Here is an 18,946-nt window from a genome sequence, read left to right on the forward strand (position 1 = left end):
GATTCTCCTGCTCCTTGGATGCTGCCTGACGTGCTGCTCTTTTCCAGCAACACAATTTCAGCTCTGATCTCCAGCATCTGCAGTCCTCACTTTCTCCTCAACCCTTTCTTCAAGCCAATACTCTACCCCTAACCTCCTGGGATCTAAGATAATCTAATTTAATTTAAACCATTAGGTTGGAAAGATAGGGTTGGTTTCCTTGGAGCAAAGAACATTGAGGGAAGTTTAGATGGAATTGCACACAATTATGATTGGCTTAGATATGGTCAAATAAAGACAAATTCTTCACATTAATTTATTGGTTGACAAGGGCTGAGGTACACAGATTTAATATTTTGGACATGAATTGCATGGAGAATGTGAGGAAGAATTTTATATACAATTAGTAGGAATGACTGCCCATTAGGATGGAAAACAATCAATGATTTCAAAAGAAAATTGGATGGATACTTGAATTAAATAAACTATGAGGGCTCTGGGACCGAATCAGTGAGTGGGGGTGGTAGAATTGCTCCACAGGAAACTCTCAGGAACACCTTGGGCCAAGTGACCTCCTTCTGTGCCATAAATGAGACTATGGCTTTTTAAGATAGTATTATGAAGCAGAAATAATGGAATCCAGAAAAAATAATGACAACCTTTCTCCAAACTCAAATAAATGTTACTAAGACATTCAACAGCTTGTGCTTTTATTTAACAAGGCAGACAGGAAAGGCACAGGCCAGATCACATTACCCTCTTTGTTTATGTCAGATATCATGTTTTGGTCTGTGACTAAGCATGACATGCAGTGTGGCATCTGTAAACTGTGCCAAGTCTGGCAAGCTGTAGACGCTACATCTATGATAATGATCTCTGGGATTTTATACCAATACACTTCAGTATTATGGACATGTGTAAATGTTAAATGATACAAGCACCCACCACAAGAGAAGGGCAACAGATGTCATTTGGTGTCAGGTAACAGTAAACAGCAAAGGCACAAGGGGGTTCTGTTCTTTCTCCCTTTTGGAAAACATCACGCAATGAAACATCTTTTAACTTCTTACAAAGATTTTTTTGTAACAAGGACGTAAAATACAACAGCACCCCTTTCCTTGTAACAAGTACAAATGTTCAGCTTTTTCATATTGTATTTTTCTATCCTAAACACTATAAGTGGTGGTATGCCAGGCACTTGTTTAAATATCTTGCTGTGTCACTGCCTTCTGGGTAATGCACTAGAATAACCCAGGCTGGATAAACCAACAGGCTTCCTTTAGGGAAGCATTGCCACTTCACTCTAGTACTGTTGAGATCAGAAATTCAATGTGGGTGGAACAGCAAAACAAAACATATCCTACTGGCATTTCACTTTATGGAACAGTTCACTTGAACATGTTGTACCACTGAGCAAGTCATTTCTTACAACATTAATAAATGCACTTTGAGGAGAAACAAGGACGATAAGAGCTATAGCACAGGATTTCTCATAGCTTGTTTTTGAAAAAAAAAATCTCTGATAATTTGGCATTGAATGTTGAGGTTACAAAAGGTAATAATTTGCTGGGAGTTTTGAATAGATCTGAATGTGATGCAAATAGGCCCAATAGAAGACACAGTTTTATCACAAAATGTGCTATAAAATTTTCCAGTTAAACCATACCTGTAATGATTTAAAATCACCTGATGCACATGCTCCTAGAATAGCAGCACCCACCAAAACTGATTCGTCCTCCTTGGCAAGGACAATTGGCATGCCTAAACAAGACACATGAATGCCTGCATTACATAGTATATAACACCAGAATACACTGAAAAACATTGTGTTACATTGATCCTAGTCACTTTCTTTATTTGAATTATTATACTATTTTAAGAGTAGCACGGTGGAGTAGTGGTTATCACTGCTGTCTCACAGTGCCAGGAACCTGCGTTCAATTCCACCCTGGGGAGACTGTCTGTGTGGTGTTTGCACATTTTCCCCATGTCTGCATGAGTTTACTCCCATAGTTCAAAGATGTGTAAGTTAGGTGGATTGGCCATGCTAAATTGCTGTTGTGTGCAGGCGAGATTAGCCATGAGAAATACAGGGTTGGGTTGCAGGGAAAGGGCAGAGGAGTGGGTCTGGGTGGGATGCTCTTCAGAGGGTTGGTATAGGCCGAATAGCCTGCTTCACAATGTAGGGATTCTATGATTAATTTGTAAATCATGTAATTTGTAATTCTGCTCCTGTATCTTATGATCTTGTGGTCTTCTAGTCACCAAGTCTCCAGGTAATTAAAAATTAACAGGCTTAAGGCTTGAATATTTTGCTTTTGTTTGTGAAGGACAAGTCATTTCTTGTAAATTCTTAAGTGCTGTGTAAAGTGTTAAAGTACCTGCGTAGCAGATGATAAATTTTTAATTATGGATTACACAGAGGAACAAAACAAACAATGCAAACAGAACTGATCCAAAAGACAAATGAGAGTACATAATTATATGTGATCTCTAAATCAAGTAGACGATCCAAACCAATCTCATAAAGTTTATTTGATTTAATTTATAAATATTTGAATATTGTTGAAAAGTGAGACATGTTGCCAAATATTTATATATTTCACGGTACAGGACAAATGCAGGAATGTCACGTTTTAAAAGTCCCTAACAATCTAAGGAAAGATGTGCTGGTGTTGGAGGGTTTCCAGAGGAGATTTACAAGAATGAGCCCGGGGATGAAGGGCTTGTCATACATGGAGTAGTTGAGGACTCTAGATCTGAACTTGATGGAGATTAGAAGGATAAGGGGGGGAATCTGATTGAAACTTACAGGATGTTGAGGGGTTTGGATAGAGTGGACGTGGAGAGGATGTTTTTACTAGTAGGAAAAACTAGGACCCAGAAGGACAGTCTCAGGGTAAAAGAATGACCCTTTAGAACTGAGATGGGAATGAATTTCTTTAGCCAGAAGATAGTGACATTGTGGAACTCATTGCAGTAAAAGGCCATGGAGGCCAAGTCATTGAGTATATTTAAGAAAGAGAGAGATAAGGTTCTTGATTAGTAACCAGATCAAGGGTTATGGAGAAAAGGCAGGAGAATGGGGTTGAGAAACATATCAGCCATGATAGAATGGTGAACAGACTCAATGGCTGAATGGCCTGATTCTGCTCCCGTATCTTATGATCTTGTGGTCTTCTGGTCACCAAGCCTCGGGTAATTAAAAATTAACAGGCTTAAGGCTTGAATATTTTCCTTTTGTTTGTGAAGAACAAGTCATTTCTTGTAAATTCTAGCAAGCATAAATGAACCATGCTATAAATATAATTGATTATCATAAATTGGTTGTTCATGTAGTTATTCACATACTGAAGATAGTTCAGCAAGTGCTGCCTAATTTGGCATCACATCTAATCGTAGAGATTTTGTTCGAGTTTTGCAAGCCCAGGTCAGTTGAATATAGTCTGTCTTCTGCTCACTGAAGGAACATGTTCAACTTTTGGACTAATTTAATGTTTTCAATAGATACTAAGTCTTTAAAGAAAATTGTGGCTGGCACTCACATTGACATAATTTGTAGTTTTTGGCTGTTCTACATGAACAGCAACATTTGCATTGTCACATACTTTCCTGCTTTAGTGTCTGCAAGGTAAGCATTTATGTGTTGTATTTCAGCTACATCTTTCACTGATAAAAAGAAATGAAGTAGTACAGATAGAAAGGCCAAGCAAATTAAAGGCTCTGTCATCAATAATAGATCCACAGAATTGTTACAGTACAGGTCATTCAGCCCATCATGTCTGTTCTAGCTCTCCAAATTAGCATTTTATTGCCATCCTCTTGCCTTTTCCTCATAATCTGAGCTTTATTCCATTTTAAATAACAGTTGTTTTGAATGCATTGATTGGACCTACCTTCATTACATTCTCAGGCTGTGCAATGGCTGGAGAATTGATGAGTACAGACAAATGATAAGACAGAACATATTTGAACAGATAAAGTGGTGAGAGACAAGACCATGATTGGACTTGAGGATGTTGACAAGAAGTTTAAGTTTAATACATTTGTGTCAGCAACTTTTGGGATGACGGATGATAAGGATAGGACTCAGCCAACCTAATTTGGGATAAGTTAGGTATGTGGCTACATTGAAGTAATAAAGTATACAAATAACAAAGTAATGATTAAAAATATCATTAATAGAAAGACACTAGTAGGGGCACAGGTAGATCAAGACATATACATAAAAATAAATAACAAGTAGTATATGCCACTGTATCTGGCTCACAACTACTGTTCCCCACCACCACTGATCTAGCTTGACATCAAGCACAATCGAACTCCTCCATCTACTGCCCAAAACTCCCCACCACTCCATTTCATCCTGGAGTGCAAAGATAACCCCAGCAACTTTTTTCAACTTTCAACCATCTCCTTAAACCTCAAAATCTTAAAACTCCAACAAAACTGTGAAGAGATCATCATTTATTTATCACTAATGTTAGCATTTAGTGTCCATACTTAAATGCTCTTGCCAAGGTAGTGGTGAGCTGCCATTTTGAATCACTGCAGTCTATGAACTGTAGGTACCCACAGTCTTCATGGAGGTATCTCCATTGTCTCTGTTCCACCTTGCACAGTTGCATTGCAGTCTCAGGGGCCACTGGCATTGCCACCTCCAAACCTGCAGCATTCTTTTGGACAGATCACCTATACCTCTGCCCTCCTGTGAGGATACAGCAACACTCTTTTTTAGATCCAAAAGATTGCTACAGAACTTCCAAATACACTCCAGAATACTTTTCGACAATAGCAAAACTTCATAAAAATCAATGCAACTTTGTTAGATGTGAACACTGTTGGCAAAACCAGTATTTATTGCCATCCCTAATTGTCCTTGAGAAAGTGGTAGACAGTCACCTTTTTGAACTCTGACAGTCCACTCTATTCCTGTGTTCTTGGCTGAGCCACCCATTCTTCTTTTTCACTTGTCCTCTTTAAAGTCCCATTTAATAAACCTCTTTTTATGTAAGTAATCATCGACTTCTCCACCTCCTGATGCTGCCTGGCTTGCTGTGTTCTTCCAGCCTCCTGCCTGTCTATTTTGGATACCAGTATCTGCAGTTTTCTTGTCTCTTCATCTTAGGTTCAGCATCTATCTTTATGTGACTACGCTTCTATGAGATACCTTTGGATGCATTTCCATGTTCTTGCTGTCATATAAATATAAATTTTGGCACTGTGTTTAGCATCAATGTATTAAAATTTCTTGTTATAGGAATCTGTTCAGCCCTGTCAAACTGTCTGGCATTGTTTTCTTTGTTTTGAATAATAAGAAGCTTTTGTTTCAAGCTCCTTTTCACAAAATATTTATCTTTTCCTTATATATTTACAAAAGAAACTCGGCTCCACAAACAAATATTGCAAAGTACACAAAAGTATCAAAGGGTCACTTTTTCACTCATTTTCTTCAATTCCATAAAACATCTGCTCTCTGTTCTGCACTTTCTCCTGTCACAAACTGACAGCAGGTACATGGGGGATTGTGGTTATTAATTCAGTTTGTACCATTACACAATACAGAAAGTGGCTATACCACTTTACTTCCTGCTTGCAAGTGTTTCTTTCCCAAAATTGAAATATTTGAAATTATATTGGAGGTACTGGAAGTCACAACCTCTCATGTCAAGTACTTTTAAAGCCAAAATAGCACCAGAAACTAGTTAAACTGTTGGGAAAAATGCCGAAACTTTGTCAATAGAACAAAGACTTTCATATTTGCCAGATCAGCAATAATGTAACCAGTTTTGATAATGGGATAAAAAGATCTGATAAATATACAGGAGATTCTCTTGAGACACAGGAACATTGCTTGTCGCATTGGGACTCCAAATATATTTCTGTATTTTAATACTGTTGATTGCATGTCGAAAAAACGAATAAATTCTAAACTTCACACCACAAATTCCCTTTTCATCCATGATTGTACAATTTTGTAGGTGACAAGCCAGAATACTTCAACACTTTAGTGTCCAAACTACATAAATCTGAAAATGAATCTGCAGCACATAATACATGATAGGCAGTAGTCTTGTGAGAGATTCTTTCACAAACAATCTGATAAAAAACACATGCACAGACAAGCCTAAGCCTCTCTGTAGGGCTGAGAGTGCATTTTAGGCATGCAACACAGTTTCCATTCTATCTGCCAATACCCTAGATAAAAAAAGTGCATTCTGCATAAAGTTCTAACTAGCAATTAAATAGATTATATGGTAGCATGATACTAATCCTGATAAAAAGAAATTCTGTCCTTATGCAATATGCAGCTGCTGTTTATTATATTTATAATATATTTGCTGTATAAGCTTATAACATGATCCACATTTAAATCAGTAAACACACATTATTGTAATCTGTAAATCCAACAGTTTTCTTAAGTTCTGTGAATGGTGCTTCTGATTGAAAGCAGAATTTTTTCATTGCCATCTACAGCTAGCACCCAGTCTACAGTAGTCACTGCAACAAAGTATCAAAAATCTGATACCAACATGCCATATACCCCAAGGTATTAACCTGTATCAATGCTTTCTTGGTAATCATCATAAACATTTGCCCTCTAGATACCAACTTATTTTTCAGTGAAGGTTTTTCCATATTTCAAAACTTTACAAATGTCTCCATAATTTTGAATTTCTGTATCACAGTTGTGCTTCATTTTTGTCTCAAAGTTAATTTCCTTAAAATTCCTCATACTTTTATAACAGTTAAATAGTGTTGCCAATTTTGAAGCAAGGTTGTATGGAGTGGTGGGCTCCCCATGCTGTACAGAACAATGGCTGAGGTGAACATGTCACATGGCACTTGGCCCCTGGCATGGCTCCATCTCTGAAGGTGCTCTAGTATGACCTCCCATCATTGCACCAGTATTGTTCTTGTTGGGGATGGCTGGAGGTCTGGTAGTTGTTGCTGTCCTGAGGTTCACTGAAATTATCTAGCGCTGATCCCTGGGATTCTGAATAGACATCTCCTTCAGTGGGTAAATATAGTATTTGATGAAATAAAATGAAACAAACTAGAAAAGTATTATATTCAAAACCAAGGGGACTATACTTGATCGACTCCAAATTAGGACACAAAGAATTGTGATGCATGAATATCCTATGTTTGTTTAAAGTCATGCAGGCAAACTTTGTATTATTCCTTTTCAATGATTATGGTATGCAGCCCAGTGCTGCAGAGTCACAGTAAGCTTTGTGCCAGGCTAGCACCACTTAAGTCAGACTTCCTATCTTAAAACGAAATTACTTTTTGCTGCAACAGCACTGGAATGCGAGAGCATTAAGAAGATCCAAATGGCACAATGGGCAACAGAGCATGACCCATGGTTTTCTGCTGTTCCACTGGAGTCACTGGTGGACAGGAATTGGCTCAGAAACATGTATTCTATCTCAAAGAGTCAGGTGGCTTTCCAGATAACTGCACAGATGGCTGTGGAGGTAGGAGACCATAGTGATCAATACCAAGAGTCAAGCATTGTCAACATGGTTGCAACATGACAAAAGGTTTACTGACCTGATACAAGTAATCAATACATAATTACATTTCAAATCCTACCCCAATGACACCCTGAGCTTCACATACTATTCCAAACACCATTGTGCCTTCCCTCACACACCAGTAATCTACATCAATTACGATTCAAGCCTCACAATCACATTCTGCATTTCACTGTTGCAAAGGTAGTACTGCTGCTAATAAAATCTGGTGTCCATATACTATCATTTACTAATGTCCATATACTATCATTTATTCAGCTGTGGCAGTCACTTCACCCCTGCAATTGAGTGGCATCTTTTGTAGGAAATGAATATCTTGTCATTGTGAAGCAGTGCTGGCAAGCATATCTGCAGTCGATGGCTCACAACTGTTAGAACCTTTGCTAATTCTTCATTATTTTTATTTTATTCTTTTGTCAGTTTTGGTTTGGAGCTGTGAGCTAGAGTCTATGAGAAAACAGTTTGGACTGTTCTGAATAGCTTGTGTTAAAAGGAAAACAAACCCAACAAGCTTTAGTTTATTCATGAGACCAGGCCTAGAAATTAATTGTAGATTGGTTCCTGATCAAGGTTCTGCAGATGCTTTGTTACCGGGGAAGAGCATTATGTTCATTAGTAGAAGTTGCCTATTAATAAGATCAATTCCTGGGAATTAGTTCCAGCAAGTTTGGAAAATTCCCTATGATCAAGCAGAAAGCAAATGTTGAATAGTAACTGGGGTATTGTGGAGGAGGACAGACTCCTGTCTATCAAGGAGTGGTCAGAGGTTGAATTGAGTTTTGGATTATATTTTTGGTGAAGAGGAATATGACTGTTGCTACTACAGCATGAAGATTTGAAAGCTCTCTGCTTAACCTCCCATAAGCAGCTCTTGGAAGCTGAGCATAGAAAACTAAGTTGTAAGCATTAAATTAATTTTAAACATTACTGCTTTTATTTGAGTGAACTGTAAAGGTAACCCTGATCGACATCTTCAAAAAAATCAACAAAGAAAATATCATCTATACCTTGCGGAATAATGCACAATCAAAACCACTTAAGCAATCTGGCCAGTTTTGTTTTATTTTATTTAGCCCTTAACTTAGTGGGTAGGAAATAGCCCAGTGGTATTATTGCTTGATTATTAATCCAGAGATCCAGGTAATGTTCTGGAGACCTTGGTTCAAATCCCACCATGGCACATGATAGAATTTGCATTAATAATCTGGAGTTAAGAGTTGAATGATTTCTATGAAATGATGTCAAGGGAAAAACTTATCTGATTCACTAATGTCCTGAACAGAGGGACTCCAGGTCAACCCACACCAAACCCCAAAACAAAGCCAAGCCTTAGCTAAACAGTTAAAATTTTCTTCAGGATCTGGACTGGCAAGCCATTATGGTTGCTGCCAGTACGTGGATTCAAGACAACAAAAGGGTCCACAAGACCTAAATTGACTAAGAGCACTCATAGACTAGTATCCAGGAGAGTGCATGCCCTGGAAAGTTCACATACATCTGGTTTGGAATGGTTAAATTGCTTAGCACCATCCAAATTAGAACCAATCAAAATAAACATTTGGTTAAATGATCAACTGGTTCTAATGGAAGTCGATACCAGCGTGGCTGTTTCAATGATTACAGAACCAGTCATCAACAAAATTCACTCTGGACTCCAACCCTTAAGTTTATGCAAGACCTCGGCTAGACTGGGAACCTATAACAGGGAACCTTTACAGATTAAGGGTACAATTTCAGTTTTTATGAGAAGCAGCTGGTTCAGTTACCATTGATTGTATAAAATACTCAGGCCCACACCTGATGTGGCAAAATTGGTTGAGAAAGGTTCATCTAGGTTGGCTCAACATTTTTCAATTAAAAAGTGACTGCCTGAGTGAAGTCCTAATTAAATACCCTGAAATTTTTCAGGGAGATCGAGAGACTATCAAAGGAGCCAAGACCACCTTGTATGTTGACCAGGAAACAATTCCACAACTCTGCAAGGTACTCCCAGTTCCATATGCCTTACTGGCAAAAGCAAAGACAGAAGTCACAGCTGGAGAGCAAAGGAATCATCAAACTACTCCAGTTTACGGAATGGGCAGCATTGTCGTACTGATTGTGAGGCCCAATGGGTCAGTTTGCCTTTATGGTGATTTTAAAGAAACAGTAAACGGCTTCTCACAGATGGATATATACCCACTCCCCTGCATAGAGGATTTTTACACAAAGCTGACAGGGGAGCTGTCCTTCCGGAATGCCAAGTAGCAAATGCAAATGCAATGAACCACCTCCAGCTGGCAGACACACCTTCAGTGGTACTGCCACTGGAAGAGTCTGTCTTGGTTTTAAATTTTCTGGACACACTTCCAGTCACAGCTGACAATATTAGACTTTGGACACAGAAAGAGCTGGTCCTGGCAAAACTGAGCCATGTATACTTGTGGTTAGATGAAGATTCCCAGAAGTATGCTATAACTAATACACTTAAGGATTTATACCAATATACAAGACTGCCATCTGAGGCATCATCAGCCTTTGAAATTTTTCAGAGGATGACGGAAAACATTTTACAAGGTCTAACCCAGATCACCATCTGTCTAGACGGTATGGTAATAACACAGAAGAAAAATAAGGAGCACTTAGAGAACTTTGAAGTAGCCCTTAGATATTTCTCCCATGTGGCATAAGCCTTAGAAGGGAAACATGTGTGTACCAGATACCCCAAGTGACCTACGTTGGTTACATAGTCGACAAGATCAGCGGACTACCATTGGGTGAACAAAGGTTCTCTGGCTCCCATGTCTGTACTGGAGCTTAGGCCTCTCCTTGGGCTGTTGAATTATTATGGAAAGTTCATACAGAACCTGGCCTACATCCTGGCACCTTTGCATCAACTCTTTAAAAAAGGTCAGCCTTAGAAATGGTCACATAGCCAAGGTATGACTTTCAGGCAAGTGAAAAAGCAGCTATCATCCTCTTAGATGCTGGCACACTATGATCCCAAGCGAAATCTGGTTTTGACATGTGATGTCTCCCCATACAGGAACAGGGTAGTGTTAGCTCACAGATGGCCCAATGGAGAGGAATGCCAATAGCATATGCATTGGCTAATGCAGAGCATAAATATGCCCAGATAGTGGAGGAAGGTTTAGCACTTATATTTAGGAGTCAGGAAGGTCCACCAATATCTTTGCAGTTGTAAATTTGTAATAATAATGGAGCACAATTCAAAAATGTGCAGATTAGGTAAAATTAGCCACACTAAATTAGTCAGGGTTAAATGTAGAGTAATACGGTAGGGAATGAGTCGGTGTGGACTTGTTGGACCTAATGGCCTGTTTCCATACTATAGGGATTCTATGATGAAACCTCTGTTAGATGTACTTAAGGAGGACAAGGCAGTACCACCCATAGTTTTAGGACAAATTTAGCAGTGGGCTCTAACACTAAGTGCTGGTAATTCAAATTGCCAGGTAGCCAAGTAGCAGATGCAGATGCAATGAACCAGCTCCCTCTGGCAGATACACCATCAGTGGTACTGCTATTGGAAGAGTCTGTAATGATTTTAAATTTTCTGGACACACTTCCAGTCACAGCTGACAATATCAGACTTTGGAAACAGAAAGACCTGGGCCTGGCAAAACTGAAGCAGTTGTGGTGATGGGGGAGACCAAAGGGCAGTCACAACCAGAACTGAAACCTTTTGAACCTGGACAGATCCGATCACTGTAGAGGACAGCATATTATAATGGGGAGCAAGAGTGATTGTCCTGAGCAAAGGTTGCTGCCAGGTACTGGCTGAATTACACCAGGAAGTTATGTCTGGTGGTCAGATTGGGTGCTGACATAGTTGCATTGGTGGACAATGCCCAAAGTGCCAGTAAGGACAGATATTATTGCCAGTAATTCTCCCACATTCAGGGGAATGGCCGGGTAACTCCTGAACATGGTTACACATCGACTGTGCAGGTCCCTTCATAGCCTCAATGTTTTTAGTCATTGTGGATGCCCACATAAAGTGGCTGGATGTGCACAAAGTTCATTTGTCAAACACAGGGACAACAATAGAAAAACCGTGTGCATCTTTTGCAATACTCAGACTCCCGGAAGTGTTGGTCATGGATAACAGGCTGTCATTTACCAGCAGTAAATTTGATTATTTACTATAGTTGAATGATACTCATCATAGATGGACAGCACTCTACCATCCATCATCTAATAGTTTGGCAGGAAAGGCAATCCAAACTTTGAAGGCAGGCTTATAGAAACAGCCTACATCTTCACTCGTTACCAAACTGTCCCAGCTCCTATTTGATTATAGGACAACTCCTCATGAAACTACAGAGATATCTCTAGCAGAGTGGCTAATGGAGAGAAGACTCTGCACCAGGTTAAATCTGATCTTCCTGGAACTGGGGAGCAGAGTGAAACAACATCAGGGATGCCAATGCTGGACACAAGACTCCTCTAAATAAGACAGACAGATTACTTCAGTGGAATAGATTTGATGTAGGAATCATGGGAATGGCCCTGTATGGTCAACGTGAGGTCAGGTCCAGTGATGCATACAGTTCAGGTAGGGACAACAGTCCTGAACAAGCACACAACTGATATGAAAGCTGCAAACCCACAAATGGTGCGGAGCAAAACATGCCCAGCTGCTAGACTACTTTTCCAAATCTTCCAGAACCCCATGGTTCTCCCTCCCCATCAAATATTGATGATACTATTACAACATGGTGGTGAACCTCTCTGTTAATTAAACTAAACACCCAGAAGATCTCACCTCGCTTCATAATCTGTTAAAATATGAGTGACAGAGAACTCCCAAATTGCACTACTTAAAAAAGTCAATTTATTCTTTAACTCTCAAAGTGAACATTAAGCACCAACTATTCACAACTCTAAGCCCCCCTTTATCTTAATTGCTTATTACCTGCCTCCAACTCTATAACAATATACTGTTCCAATAAAACACTTACTAAAATTACATCAACTTAATTTCAAAACCATACAGTGGCTGTTGTCTTCGGTGTCTTTCTTCTTCCAGCTGAAGATCTCTCTGGGGTCATCTTCTTTCTTTTTATTGCAAATATGTTTCATATGAAAAGATACCTTTGACAGAGAGTGTTTCAATGCCTGCTTTTTTTTATTTCTCCAACTTCAGACTGTCTCATTAGTTTGATGTTGGTAAAACAATAAATTCAAACTTGTTTGGGTTTTAGTATCCTGTTGCATAACTGATTGGTTAAATCTGAATTGTTGTCAAAACAGCAACCAACTCAGGTACATATTTCACAGCCAAATGTTACGTATTTTCAATTTTCCAGTACACTCTGAGACTGCTCTTGTAAACTCTCAGTGTAGAACAGCATACACTCACTCTTAAAAGTATAGTAAATGCCTTCAATTTCATAACAATACCTTGGAATATGAGATGGATTTCGCCACTTTGAGGCTGTTGCTGCCTGAAGAGGAGGATGATTTTTTTCCGTGACATCATTACATGCTGTACTTATCAGAGACAGAGTTGAAGGAACTGACTCGGTGCTAAAATGCACCAGAAGGAGCTACAAAAAAAGCTAACCTATGTCCTGAGACTCAGGTGATGAGGTAGGGATGGGGGGGGGGGGGATTGTGGTGATTCTAATCAGGTCAGTCAGGTGGACAGAATATGAATTCCCTGATTGAGGCTGTTAACCTGGTCCAATCAGCAAGCTCTGGCTGACAGATAAAAATAGGACTGTTGCCTACCCCTCTTCCGCGGTTACGTTAGAGCCCGGGTGTCCTTGGAGAAGGAGCACGCTGTGTCGACCAACACCCTGGAGTTGTTCAGGGAGAGGTGGGCGCCGCAAGGAGTGGAGTGCATCATTTCTCCCTCCAACTCTATTTTGATTTAGTCCCTACCCTCCCCTTCACTGTTTTGATCACACAGCACTGCCCTTTGATGTGAAGGGCAGTGTTTGTCACTGGCCACCCGGGTGTTTTCCTATCTTCCTGGTGGTGGAAATTGAATAAAGACTCGTGCGCTTTGTGTCTTTCACTGTGTCTCACACCTGCACACACACACCATGGGTGCTGGGGATAAAATAAGCACTACCGCACTTAGGTGGTAGTGTGGGTGTTAAAAAAGAAAGGGGAAAAAAAAAAAAATAGGACTGTTGCCTACCCCACTTCCGCGGTTACGTTAGAGCCCGGGTGTCCTTGGAGAAGGAGCACGCTGTGTCGACCAACACCCTGGAGTTGTTCAGGGAGAGGTGGGCGCCGCAGGGAGTGGAGTGCATCATTTCTCCCTCCAACTCTATTTTGATTTAGTCCCTACCCTCCCCTTCACTGTTTTGATCACACAGCACTGCCCTTTGATGTGAAGGGCAGTGTTTGTCACTGGCCACCCGGGTGTTTTCCTATCTTCCTGGTGGTGGAAATTGAATAAAGATTCGTGCACTTTGTGTCTTCCACTGTGTCTCACACCTGCACACACACACCATGGGTGCTGGGGAAAAAATAAGCACAACCGCACTTAGGTGGTAGTGTGGGGGTTAAAGGAAAAAAATATATATATATAAACAGGAGATGCGGGGATCTGGGAAAGATAAGAAATAAACAGGAAAAAAAAGGAAAAAATAGGACTGTTGCCTACCCCTCTTCCGCGGTTACGTTAGAGCCTGGGTGTCCTTGGAGAAGGAGCACGCGGTGTCGACCAACACCCTGGAGTTGTTCAGGGAGAGGTGGGCGCCGCAGGGAGTGGAGTGCATCATTTCTCCCTCCAACTCTATTTTGATTTAGTCCCCACCCTCCCCTTCACTGTTTTGATCACACAGCACTGCCCTTTGATGTGAAGGGCAGTGTTTGTCACTGGCCACCCGGGTGTTTTCCTATCTTCCTGGTGGTGGAAATTGAATAAAGATTGGTGCACTTTGTGTCTTTCACTGTGTCTCACACCTGCACACACGCACCATGGGTGCTGGGGAAAAAAAATAAGCACTACTGCAGTTAGGTGGTAGTGTCGGGGTTAAAAAAAAAAAAAAAATAAACAGGAGATTACAAAAAAAAATAGGACTGTTGCCTACCCCTCTTCCGCGGTTACGTTAGAGCCCGGGTGTCCTTGGAGAAGGAGCACGTGGTGTCGACCAACACCCTGGAGTTGTTCAGGGAGAGGTGGGCGCCGCAGGGAGTGGAGTGCATCATTTCTCCCTCCAACTCTATTTTGATTTAGTCCCTGCCCTCCCCTTCACTGTTTTGATCACACAGCACTGCCCTTTGATGTGAAGGGCAGTGCTTGTCACTGGCCACCCGGGTGTTTTCCTATCTTCCTGGTGATGGAAATTGAATAAAGATTCGTGCACTGTGTCTCTCACTGTGTCTCACACCTGCACACACACACCATGGGTGCTGGGGAAAAAATAAGCACTAACACACTTAGGTGGTAGTGTGGGGGTTAACATATAAAAAAAAATAAAACAGGCTTGTAAGGGCAGTGTTTAAAAAAAAAAGAAAAAAAAGAAAAAAAAGAAAAAAAAATAGGACTGTTGCCTGCCCCTCTTCCGCGGTTACATTAGAGCCCGGGTGTCCTTGGAGAAGGAGCACGTGGTGTCGACCAACACCCTGGAGTTGTTCAGGGAGAGGTGGGCGCCGCAGGGAGTGGAGTGCGTCATTTTTCCCTCCAACTCTATTTTGATTTAGTCCCTACCCTCCCCTTCACTGTTTTGATCACACAGCACTGCCCTCTGATGTGAAGGGCAGTGTTTGTCACTGGCCACCCGGGTGTTTTCCTATCTTCCTGGTGGTGAATTTGAATAAAGATTGGTGCGCTTTGTGTCTTTCACTGTGTCTCACATCAGCACACACACACGCCATGGTTGCTGGGGATAAAATAAGCACTACCGCACTTAGGTGGTAGTGTGGGGGTTAAAAGAAAAAAAAAGGGCTGTCCCCCCTTTATAAAAAAAAAGAACAGGAGTGTTCCCTCCAACTCTATTTTGAAAAAAAATAGGACTGTTGCCTGCCCCTCTTCCGCGGTTACGTTAGAGCCCGGGAGTCCTTGGAGAAGGAGCACACGGTGTCGACCAACACCCTGTAGTTGTTCAGGGAGAGGTGGGCGCCGCAGGGAGTGGAGTGCATCATTTCTCCCTCCAACTCTATTTTGATTTAGTCCCTACCCTCCCCTTCACTGTTTTGATCACACAGCACTGCCCTCTGATGTGAAGGGCAGTGTTTGTCACTGGCCACCCGGGTGTTTTCCTATCTTTCTGGTGGTGGAAATTGAATAAAGATTTGTGCACTTTGTGTCTTTCACTGTGTCTCACACACACACCATGGGTGCTGGGAAACGAAGGAAAAAAAAAAAATAAGCAGGAGTGTTGCCACCCGGGTGTTTTCCTATCTTCCTGGTGGTGGAATTTGAATAAAGATTCGGAAGAAGAGAAAAAAAAAAATTGGACTGTTGCCTGCCCCTCTTCTGCGGTTACGTTAGAGCCTGGGTGTCCTTGGAGAAGGAGCACGCGGTGTCGACCAACACCCTGGAGTTGTTCAGGGAGAGGTGGGCGCCGCAGGGAGTGGAGTGCATCGTTTCTCTCTCCAACTCTATTTTGATTTAGTCCCTACCCTCCCCCTTCACTGTTTTGATCACACAGCACTGCCCTTTGATGTGAAGGGCAGTGTTTGTCACTGGCCACCCGGGTGTTTTCCTATCTTCCTGGTGGTGGAATTTGAATAAAGATTCGTGCACTTTGTGTCTTTCACTGTGTCTCACACCTGCACACACACACCATGGGTGCTGGGGAAAAAATAAGCACTACCGCGGTTAGGCGGTAGTGTGGGGGGGGTGGGGTTAAAAAAAAAAGAAAAAATAGAAAAAAAAGAGGACTGTCAGTGGTGAAGGACTCTCCATTTTGTGTTAGGGAGGGGATTGTGTCTGTGCTGTCTGGACCACAGTGTGTGTGGTTACTGCTGTTGGTTTTCTACGAATGAGGAAAATTTCGTTTTTCTCTCCATCTTGTTTCAGGCAGACTTTTTTGATTTTTGGTTTTCTTTATTGTTTGTTGTTGTAAATAAATTAACATGACTGTCAGATGTTCTGTTCACTCTGAGTGCTGACTTTGAGGAAGTTGGACCAGTATCAAGGACTCTCCACATATAAATAAAGGATCACTTAGTGATGAGATACTAGCCTCTGTGGAATATTTCAGTCCCTAATTCCTGGTCAACATTACAACCATATTTGTAATGCACCTGCCTACAGGAGACATGGCTGATCAGCACATTCAGGCCAATACATTTGGACATGGAAACAGCAGGGGTGTGCCTGTCTCCAGCAGACCTAGATAGTGCTGGACCTGCACCGCCATGGCAGCTACGAATCTGTCCATGGAAGCAGCCAGATGGTTGCATGATTCACTACTGCAGATATTTTTGGGCAATGAGAGCCATTGTGTCCCATATATCCATCTGCTGCTCTTTATCCTCCTGGTGCATTTGACAAAATCCTTGATTTCTGATACCCTGGTTCTGTCTTGCAATGTCTCTGGTAGTCCTCCTAGTACCAGTGGCTTGGGATATTTCTACCTCGGCCAGATGCAGAACTATTGCTTTGACATATTCACCAGATTGTTCCCACACACTTTCAAAACCTAACATTGCCAACAAGGTGTCAAAATCTGAGCTGGCTGGGGGTGCTGGAGACAGTGCTTCCTCAGAGGTTTTGCTATTCTCAATCTTTATAGGGAGAGATATTCTGTATATTCTGGGAGAGTTCGTACTGGTAAGAATCAAGAGGATGATGATTTCCCATGAAATGAGCAGTGAAACTTACTTAGCAGGATATGAATATCTTGGCTTCCATGCAGGTTCAGTCCCTGTCTCAGAGGAAATACAAGATTCTCTCAGTGTATGGGGTAAGGAATACAATATCTGGCACCCCTCCCCCCAGTTGAGTTCTGTCTGCCCTCTTATGGCTCTCAATGCAAAAAAGGGAGGGATTGAGTGAGATAAAGGTGGGTGGAATTGGGAAGTTTGGGGATGTGTGAGAATGAGTGAAACAAGATATTGCAGTCAATGGTGAGAGTGGCAGAGAATGAGCCTTGGTGGAAGGTGGGTGCAGTAACAGAGACAGAGTGTGTGTGAGGTGGCAGAGAGAGGAACGCAGCACTCAACTTGGCAGTATTGGCCATTCCTATGAATCGCAGAGATGGCAATGATCTGGATGGCAACGACCTGGATGGCAACCCTAGAGCAGGCTGCCAGGGTTTCGTGTGGTGGCCTCCTCTGCCAGTCTCACAGAAAGAGGAAGCCTCTCCTTTGGTCTGCTCCTTTGACCAGCACTTCCAGGTTCCTGTTGGAGAATTGCAGTGTCATCTTGCCCTTCTCCAATATCTTCTGGAAACCTCTCTGAGCAAGTAGGTCAGTTTCAGAATGCCAACGGTCATCCAGGTGCACAGCACCTTTGAAAGATGCTGTGGCTGTAAGGCATACTGGTCTTTTGGTGCACATTTACTGAGCGGTAGGTCATTCTGGGAAAAGCGTGCAGTAAGATGGGGCCAGAATTGGATGAGGGATGTTTTGGGGGCAGGATAGGTATTTAATGAGGTGAATTTGGTAAGATACTACAAGAAAACTCAGTAGGCCTCATGGCAGAAATGCCTCCTGAAAACCTGACTCAACTCTGCCTTCACCAAAAAAACTTAAAATGTAGCCCTCCGTTTCTTTTCATAGATTCTATCAAGTCAGCTGTATATTTCCAGCATTTACTGCTTTTATTCCACACATCTGCAACACTCTTCACAACAGTCATGCACTAACACTCTTTAGCTCACTGTCGCCTCTTGTTTCTGCGGGATAAATTATGCAGAAAAGGACTAAAAGTAGAAAGGGTTGAACCTCTGCTCAGAATGAGAGGAATAAATGAATGTCATCAGGGCAAGAAGAGTGTGAACCACTTGTGCCTTATTACATGGCATTCGTTTTTCTTCAAACTACTAGGCATTCAGAGAGTATGGCATGCTGGAAAGCAGTAAGACAATTGTGTCTTAATCACTTGAGGCTACTTATCTTTAATGTCATGTTGACCCTTGTACTTTCCTTTTACTATTTCCGTCTGAAGACCAGGGACCCTTACAGATCATCAACAGGTGGATAATCTTCCGGAAGAAGTACCTACTCTTGCTCTCTTTCCTTCAAGTACCAGATCAAACAAACAGCAACATGAGAAAGACCAGGTTGTTCTTGTGATGTCAAGTTCAATATTAAGCAGGATACTGGATTCAACGAACTGCTCTTACCCAAGAGGGCAGATACATTCTAGTTAAATTCAGAGACCCAGCTTGAAACTATTTTCTATCATATATAGTTATGTGTAATATTAGAAAACTTGCAAAATAATTGCTCACAGTTTCTAAGAGCCTGATGAGTGATTGGGACCTATGAATTGTTTCATAAAAGTGCAGACT

General features: G+C 41.5%; 1 protein-coding gene across 10 annotated transcripts in view; it reads right to left on the bottom strand.

Moving 5' to 3' along the window:
• Nucleotides 1-18,946, bottom strand: part of fggy (FGGY carbohydrate kinase domain containing) — a 369,292-nt gene that overhangs the window by 54,662 nt on the left and 295,684 nt on the right. For 9 of the 10 annotated variants that reach the window (XM_087990626.1, XM_087990634.1, XM_087990630.1 and 6 more), the window contains one exon: nt 1,646-1,740. The exons of the other annotated variant lie outside the window; for it this stretch is intronic. In XM_087990626.1, coding sequence (XP_087846752.1) covers nt 1,646-1,740 — 95 coding nt within the window. The remainder of the gene's footprint in view (nt 1-1,645; nt 1,741-18,946) is intronic. 10 annotated transcript variants of the gene reach the window in all.

Source organism: Chiloscyllium plagiosum, unplaced genomic scaffold (genome assembly GCF_037043375.1).
Source record: "Chiloscyllium plagiosum isolate Xiang-an unplaced genomic scaffold, Cpla_swu_hap1 HiC_scaffold_9, whole genome shotgun sequence".
Classification (NCBI taxonomy): Eukaryota; Metazoa; Chordata; class Chondrichthyes; order Orectolobiformes; family Hemiscylliidae; genus Chiloscyllium; species Chiloscyllium plagiosum.